The sequence below is a fragment of the Bombina bombina genome, chromosome 7 (genome assembly GCF_027579735.1).
Source record: "Bombina bombina isolate aBomBom1 chromosome 7, aBomBom1.pri, whole genome shotgun sequence".
NCBI classification, from domain to species: Eukaryota; Metazoa; Chordata; class Amphibia; order Anura; family Bombinatoridae; genus Bombina; species Bombina bombina.
This window is the reverse complement of record NC_069505.1, coordinates 592,163,146-592,171,226: the sequence shown is the minus strand read 5'-3', so window position 1 is coordinate 592,171,226 and position 8,081 is coordinate 592,163,146. Positions and strand designations below refer to the sequence as shown.

Below are 8,081 nucleotides of genomic sequence, written 5' to 3'. Positions count from 1 at the left end.
CAGTTGAAGTGAAAAGCCATAACTTTTTGGTAAGTCTCCTGCCTTGAGCAGGATTGTGCTATATTACACTCCCTGTTTTAGTGTAACAGTTCATTCGAATGTAAGTCTATAGAAATGGAAGAGGCTGTAGCACAAGGTTCTATCTCCAGAGATTAGGGACCACCATGGGAGCTAAATTTGCTCCTTCCTACGCCAACCTGTTTCTAGGTTGGTGGGAGTGGTCCCACATCTATGGAGATACCAACCCCTTCAGGGAAAATATTACTTTCTATCGTCGCTTTATAGATGACCTCTTGCTGATCTGGCAGGGGTCTGATACGCTGATAGCATCATTCTTGCAGTTTCTAAATAGCAACAATAGTGGTCTTGTATTTACTTTTGAGATGATCAATACCAACATAAATTGTTTATATCTGACATTAATTGGGGAAAATGATGGAAGAGTTGTCACTGAGGTTTACAGAAAACCGATTGCTGGAAACACTCTCCTTCACGCAAAAAGTTGCCATCCACGACATGTCCTTTATGCTGTAGAAAAGGGACAATTCATCAGATTGAAACTAAATCGTACATCTGATGAAGCATTTGCAAAAGAGTCCCTGAATTTAAGAAACCGCTTGCTACAAAGAAGTTATTTCCCACATGTAATTTCTAGAGTGGAGAAAGAAACAAAAACGCTGAATAGAAAACATCTTTTAGCTGACAGAATGAAACATACTGAAAAACATGACAGAACTACATTTGTCACCACATATAGTGAAGTGTATCCAGCTATATGTAATATTATAAAACAACATTTTCAAATGTCAGCTGCTGATGATGATATAATTAAATGTGTTAGTAAAGGGGTTAGATGCTCATATAGGAAAACTAAAACCCTAGGCAACCTCCTTACAACCTCACAACTACCTAACACTAACAGAGTTGTGGGATCTTGGCTATCCCATAGAGGTATGTTTAGATGTGGCAGTAACAGGTGCCGCCCATGTGATTCGGTTTTAATATCTGACACATTCAAATCCGAAACTACAGGTACACAATTCCCAATTCAGTCTTGCCTTAATTGCACTTCTACTTTTGCTATTTACCTGTTAACCTGCACTCAGTGTAAACTTCAATATGTAGGGTTAACTACACGAGATGTTAGGTCTAGAATACGCAAACATCTATCTACCATCAGTGTTGGTAGGTCAAAGACTGTTTTGGTTAACATTTTGTTCAGATCCATGAAGGCTCAGATCGTACTCTGAGATGGCAAGCAATTGAGAGAGTATTCTCCCCGAAACGAGGGGGTGACAGGACTAAACTTTTCCAAAAAAAGAGAAATGTTCTGGATATTTACTCTCCAGACTAGAGCTCCACTAGGCTTTAACTCATAATACAATCTGATCAATTATTGGGAGTGATATCCTTATTCACTCTGATCCTTCTCTACACATACATGTATATATTTTAATGCTCATACTATATATATATTTCTGACAATGCATACAAGCGTATCACTGAGAGGTCTCTCTCCTAAAACTCTACTGTTGTGCAATTATGCTGTATACTTAAGCCCCTTTACATATCTTTGCATTCATGCATTCATAAGTATCTACATACACGTATATATACATATACGTTTGTGTACTGGTATGCATTTTCATTCTTCATTTATTTGCACTATTATAATTGCAGTTTGATTGTATTTAGTTGAATAGCTCTGTATTTATATTTGTCCTCCACAACATTATGTCTTATGCTTAGGAATGTACTCACTGTATCTAAGGGCATTTGTGATGTAAACTTTTTTGCAGGTTTGCAAGGGTTAAAATATTGTTAATTTTTGGACACTCCCCCTGTTTGTTCTTAACCTATTAAACGTCAGGGTGTTCCCTTTTTAAAGGCTGTAGGTTTCCTATCGCCCTTAGCTATGAGTAAGGCTTGTTGAGCCGAAACATGATAGCTGTCATCTAGGGACTGCTGTCCTACCTTGATTCTTTGGAGACTGCCTTCGTTTTCCTTTTAAGTTTTGTAACTCAATAAATGGAACTTTTAAACTGTCAGTCTTTGTCAAACTTTTCGTTTTGTAGCACAAGGTACACTTATATACAACTCTTATAGTCAGCTCTCCATCATGTGCCCCTGTCCTCCCTGCAAAGACCCCTGTTTATTAGGTTATATATATTTTCTGTATTTCTTCTGGCTTTCATTGTGACACAGTAATTCAAAGTGATAGAATACAGGCACATTAACATCTAATTCACACATTGCTGCTGTATTTTATCTGATTCCTTAACATGTTTTGTTGTTTCACCTTCATAGGCAAGCTCACATGGGCACTTAATGATGTAAACATATTCAGGCTCACATGTATAACAATTATTGATGCAACCTATAACCTATATATTATATATTATATCATAAACTATATATATTATATATATATATATATATATATATATATATATATATATATATATATATATATATATATATATATATATATATAAATAAAATATACTTAGAAAAGGGACATTTCATAATGTGGCACTTGGGGGGAGGGGGAACTTCCCTCAAAACATTACCACTGTGTATATATACATTCTAATATAAAATTCACATTCACACCAATTCAAATATTTTATATGTTTAAGTTTCTTTTCTTTCATTTTTCCTTAGATTTGCATGGATGAATATGAGAAATATTTAATTTTGTGTTGTGTGTAGAATTATTCAGGTGATTGATCAACAGACTAGAAAATGAAGCATCATTTTTCATGAATAAAGTTAGGCCAATTTCTTCAGGGCTCTCTGTATGTCTTTACTCCTCAAACCATATATTACTGGGTTCAGCAAGGGGGTAACTACTGTATAGATTAGTGAAAGAAATTTTTTGGTGTTTGTTGATTTTGTTTTGGATGGAACTGTGTAAATAGTGATCATTGTTCCATAATATGCACACACAACAGTCAAGTGCGAGCTGCACGTGGAGAAAACTTTCTGTCGGCCACTGGTGGATGGAATGTTGAGGACAGTGATGAAAATATGAATGTAAGATACAACAATGTAGAAGAGAGGAAAGCATATTACAGGAATAGTAGCTATAAGGACTTCCAACTTCACAAAGTAAGTTTCTGAGCAGGAAATCTGTAGCAGTGGATCAAGATCGCAGAATAAATGATCAATAGTGTTAGGTCCAGCAAATTCTAAAAAGGATATCATAATAACTGGTATTATCGCTGTCAGAGATCCCAAAAACCAAGACCAGAAGATAAGGTTTAGGCACTGGTTGAAATTCATGATAGAGGCATAGCGTAATGGGTTACATATAGCAAGATAACGATCATAAGACATAACACCAAGTAGAAGACACTCTGTACTTCCACAAACACCGTAAATGTAAAACTGTAAAAGGCAAACACCAAATGATATTGTCTCACCTTTTCTCCATATGACAAAGAGCATGTTTGGTACAATGTTTGTGGTCAGCATAGCGTCACATAGACAGAGGTTGCTGAGGAAGTAATACATAGGGAACTTGAGATAAGGACTTACTAAGACGAGGGTGATGATCAGTAGATTACCAGCTACTGTTATATTGTAAAGAGGAAGAATAATTAGAAAAATACACAATTTAGAAAACTGAGTGTTTGTAAATCCTAAAAGCAGGAATTCTGTGACATCTGATTGGTTATTCTCAGGCATTTTCTAAACAGAAAAAAATAGAAACAAAATTAAGAGAAAAAAATTATCTTTCATAGAAACTTAGAAGTTTGTTAAATAAAAATAAAAGACAAAATGGAAAATTGTGATTTTTTTCTTGATTGAAAATATTGATTTTAACCCAAACGTCTAAGATCTGTCTGTTTCCCAGTTTTCTCAGTTAAAAGACACAGTTCTGATATTGTCTCAATAATGTGGCCCTTAATGAGGAACAAGTCTGCAGTTGCTTCACCTCACCTGCTAAAGAGGTTCCATCTGGCACGCAAGTGCTCAGAAGCGTGCCAGAATTTAATTTGTTTAATATGGGGTTTAAGGTAATACAACAAATAAATAGGAACTTAAACTCTGTATAAGACAAATTAAATTAGAAAATACCAAATACAACCTCAATTTCGAAAAAGTTGGGAGAGTATGGAAAATGCTTAAAACAAACAAAAGGATTCATTTGAAAATTCAATTCACCCTGTACTATATTGAAAACACATTATTAACACATTATTTGTTGTTTTACTTTGTGAATTTAATATATTTTTGAAAAAATACACTCATTTAAAATCTGATGACTGCAACACACTCCAAAATAGTTGGGACAGTTGACTGTTTACCACTGTGTAACATCACCTTTTCTTTTAATTACACTTATTAACGCCTAGATTTAGAGTTTGGCGTTAAGAGGTCATAACGCTGCTTTTGGCCGCCCGCTGGTATTTAGAGTCAGGCAGGAAAGGGTCTAACGCTCACTTCCCTACCACGATTCCAGGCTACCGCAGATCCCCTTACGCCAATTGTGTATCCTATCTTTTCAATGGGATCTGCCTAACGCAGGTATTTGGAGTCTTGGGAGAAGTGAGAGGTAGACCCTCTACTGACAAGACTCCTACCGCCAAAAAAAGTCAGTAGTTAAGAGCTTTATTGGCTAACGCGTGAATATAAAGCTCTTAACTACTGTGCTCTAAAGTACACTAACACCCATAAACTACCTATGTACCCCTAAACCATGCCCCCCCCCCACATCGCCCCCACTATAATAATAATTTTTAACTCCTAATCTGCCGACCAGACACCGCCATCACCTACATTATACCTATAAACCCCTAATCTGCTGCCCCTAACACCGCCGACCCCTATATTATATTTATTAACCCCTAATCTGCCCCCCCCAACGTCGCCGCTACCTTACCTACACTTAACCCCTAATCTGCCGACCGGACCTCGCCGCCACTATAATAAATGTATAAACCCCTAAACCGCTGCACTCCCGCCTCGCAAACACTATAATAAATAGTATTAACCCCTAATCTGCCCTCCCTAACATCGCCGCCACCTACCTACAATTATTAACCCCTAATCTCCCGCCCGCACTGTCGCCGCTACTATAATAAAGTTATTAACCCCTAAACCTAACTCTAACCCTAACACCCCCCTAACATAAATATAATTTAAATTAAACAAAATAATATTCCTAAAATTAACTAAATTAATCCTATTTAAAACGAAATACTTACCTATAAAATAAACCCTAATATAGCTACAATATAAATAATAATTACATTGTAGCTATTTTAGGATTTATATTTATTTTACAGGCAACTTTGTATTTATTTGAACTAGGTACAATAGCTATTAAATAGTTAATAACTATTTAATAGCTACCTAGTTAAAATAATTACCTGTAAAATAAATCCTAACCTAAGTTACAATTAAACCTAACACTACACTATCATTAAATTAATTAAATAAATTACCTATAATTACCTAAAATAAAATACAATAAAATAAACTATTCTATGATACAAAAAAAACAAACACTAAATCACAAAAAATAAAAAAGAATTACAAGAAGTTTAAACTAATTACACCTAATCTAAGCCCCCTAATAAAATAAAAAAAAAAACCCCAAAATAAAAAAATGCCCTATCCTATTCTAAACTACCAAGTAACCAGCACTTTTACCAGCCCTTAAAAGGGCTTTTTGCGGGGCATTGCCCCAAAGTAATCAGCTCTTTTACCTGTAAAAAAAAATACAACCCCCCCAACATTAAAACACTCCACCCACATACCCTTACTCTAAACCACCCAAACCCCCTTTAAAAAACCTAACACTACCCCCCTGAAGATCTCCCTACCTTGGGTCGTCTTCACCCAGCCGGGCGGAAGTCTTCATCCGATGGGGCAGAAGAGGACATCCAGACCGGCAGAAGTCTTCATCCTATCCGGGCAGAAGAGGACATCCAGACCGGCAGAAGTCTTCATCCTATCCGGGCAGAAGAGGACATCCGGACCTGCAGACATCTTCATCCAAGCGGCATCTTCTATCTTCATCCATCCGACGAGGAGCGGCTCCATCTTCAAGACCTCCGGCGCGTAGCATCCTTCCTGGCCGACGGACTAACGACGAATGCCTGGTCCTTTAAATGACGTCATCCAAGATGGCGTCCCTCGAATTCCGATTGGCTGATTCTATCAGCTAATCGGAATTAAGGTTAAAAACTCTGATTGGCTGATTCAATCAGCCAATCAGATTGAAGTTCAATCCGATTGGGTGATCCAATCAACCAATCGTATTGAACTCGCATTTTATTGGCTGTTCCGATCAGTCCGTCGGCCAGGAAGGATGCTCCGCGCCGGAGGTCTTGAAGATGGAGCCGCTCCTCGTCGGATGGATGAAGATAGAAGATGCCGCTTGGATGAAGATGTCTGCCGGTCCGGATGTCCTCTTCTGCCCGGATAGGATGAAGACTTCTGACGGTCTGGATGTCCTCTTCTGCCCCATCGGATGAAGACTTCGGCCTGGCTGGGTGAAGACGACTCAAGGTAGGGAGATCTTCAGGGGGGTAGTGTTAGGTTTATTTAAGGGGGGTTTGGGTGGGTTAGAATAGGGGTATGTGGGTGGTAGGTTGTAATGTTGGGGGGGGTATTGTATTTTTTTTTACAGGTAAAAGAGCTGATTACTTTGGGGCAATGCCCCGCAAAAAGCCCTTTTAAGGGCTATTTGTAATTTAGTATAGGGTAGGGAATTTTATTATTTTGGGGGGCTTTTTTTATTTTATTAGGGGGCTTAGATTAGGTGTAATTAGTTTAAACTTCTTGTAATTCTTTTTTATTTTTTGTAATTTAGTGTTTGTTTGTTTTTTGTATTATAGAATAGTTTATTTTATTGTATTTTATTTTAGGTAATTGTAGGTAATTTATTTAATTAATTGAATGATAGTGTAGTGTTAGGTTTAATTGTAACTTAGGTTAGGATTTATTTTACAGGTAATTTTGTACTTATTTTAACTAGGTAGCTATTAAATAGTTATTAACTATTTAATAGCTAATGTACCTAGTTAAAATAAATACAAAATTGCCTGTAAAATAAATATAAATCCTAAAATAGCTACAATGTAACTATTAGTTATATTGTAGCTATATTAGGATTTATTTTATAGGTAAGTATTTCATTTTAAATAGGATTAATTTAGTTAATTTTAGGAATATTATTTTGTTTAATTTAAATTATATTTATGTTAGGGGGTGTTAGAGTTAGGGTTAGAGTTAGGTTTAGGGGTTAATAACTTTATTATAGTAGCGGCGACAGTGCGGGCGGGAGATTAGGGGTTAATAAGTGTAGGTAGGTGGCGGCGATGTTAGGGAGGGCAGATTAGGGGTTAATACTATTTATTCTAGTGTTTGCGAGGCGGGAGTGCGGCGGTTTAGGGGTTAATACATTTATTATAGTGGCGGCGAGGTCCGGTCGGCAGATTAGGGGTTAATAAGTGTAGGTAAGGTAGCGGTGACGTTGGGGGGCAGATTAGGGGTAAATAAATATAATATAGGGGTCGGCGGTGTTAGGGGCAGCAGATTAGGAGTTCATAGGTATAATGTAGGTTGCGGCGGTGTCCGGATCGGCAGATTAGGGGTTAATAATATAATTCAGGTATCAGCGATAGCGGGGGTGGCAGATTAGGGGTTAATAAGTGTAAGATTAGGGGTATTTAGACTCGGGGTTCATGTTAGGGTGTTAGGTGTAGACTTAGAGCAGAGCTTTCCAAACTTTTCATGTTGGTGACGCACTTTTTAGACCTACATCATTTCGTGACACAGTAATTCAGTTGTACTAGCAAACAGGAGGTTAAACTAACTTGTTTTAAGAGATACGGACAGATACATAAATTATATAATAACAAAATATATTTACAAGTAACAGTATGAATGTGCAAGAATTAAAAAAAAGTTTAATATCCCCAATAACTACTTACTATTTTAATGGGATGTATGAGGTTGATGGGATGAACACAATTTCTGAATATTTGGTGGAATGTTAGATAAAGACACTCGCATTTCATCATCAAGCATTTCTTAAGCTTCCACTTCCTATCCAAATATCAAGA

At 36.9% G+C, this 8,081-nt stretch overlaps 1 protein-coding gene across 1 annotated transcript; it reads right to left on the bottom strand.

Moving 5' to 3' along the window:
• Positions 1 to 2,772: 2,772 nt before the first annotated feature.
• Positions 2,773 to 3,690, bottom strand: LOC128636627 (olfactory receptor 11L1-like). The gene has a single exon (XM_053689618.1). The coding sequence runs from the start codon at positions 3,688 to 3,690 to the stop codon at positions 2,773 to 2,775; it is 918 nt and encodes a 305-aa protein (XP_053545593.1).
• Between the last annotated feature and the right edge of the window lie 4,391 nt (positions 3,691 to 8,081).

What these genes read in the sequence shown, in the direction of transcription:
- LOC128636627 (XM_053689618.1), bottom strand. Translation starts at nt 3,690, where the DNA reads ATGCCTGAGAATAACCAATCAGATGTCACAGAATTCCTGCTTTTAGGA.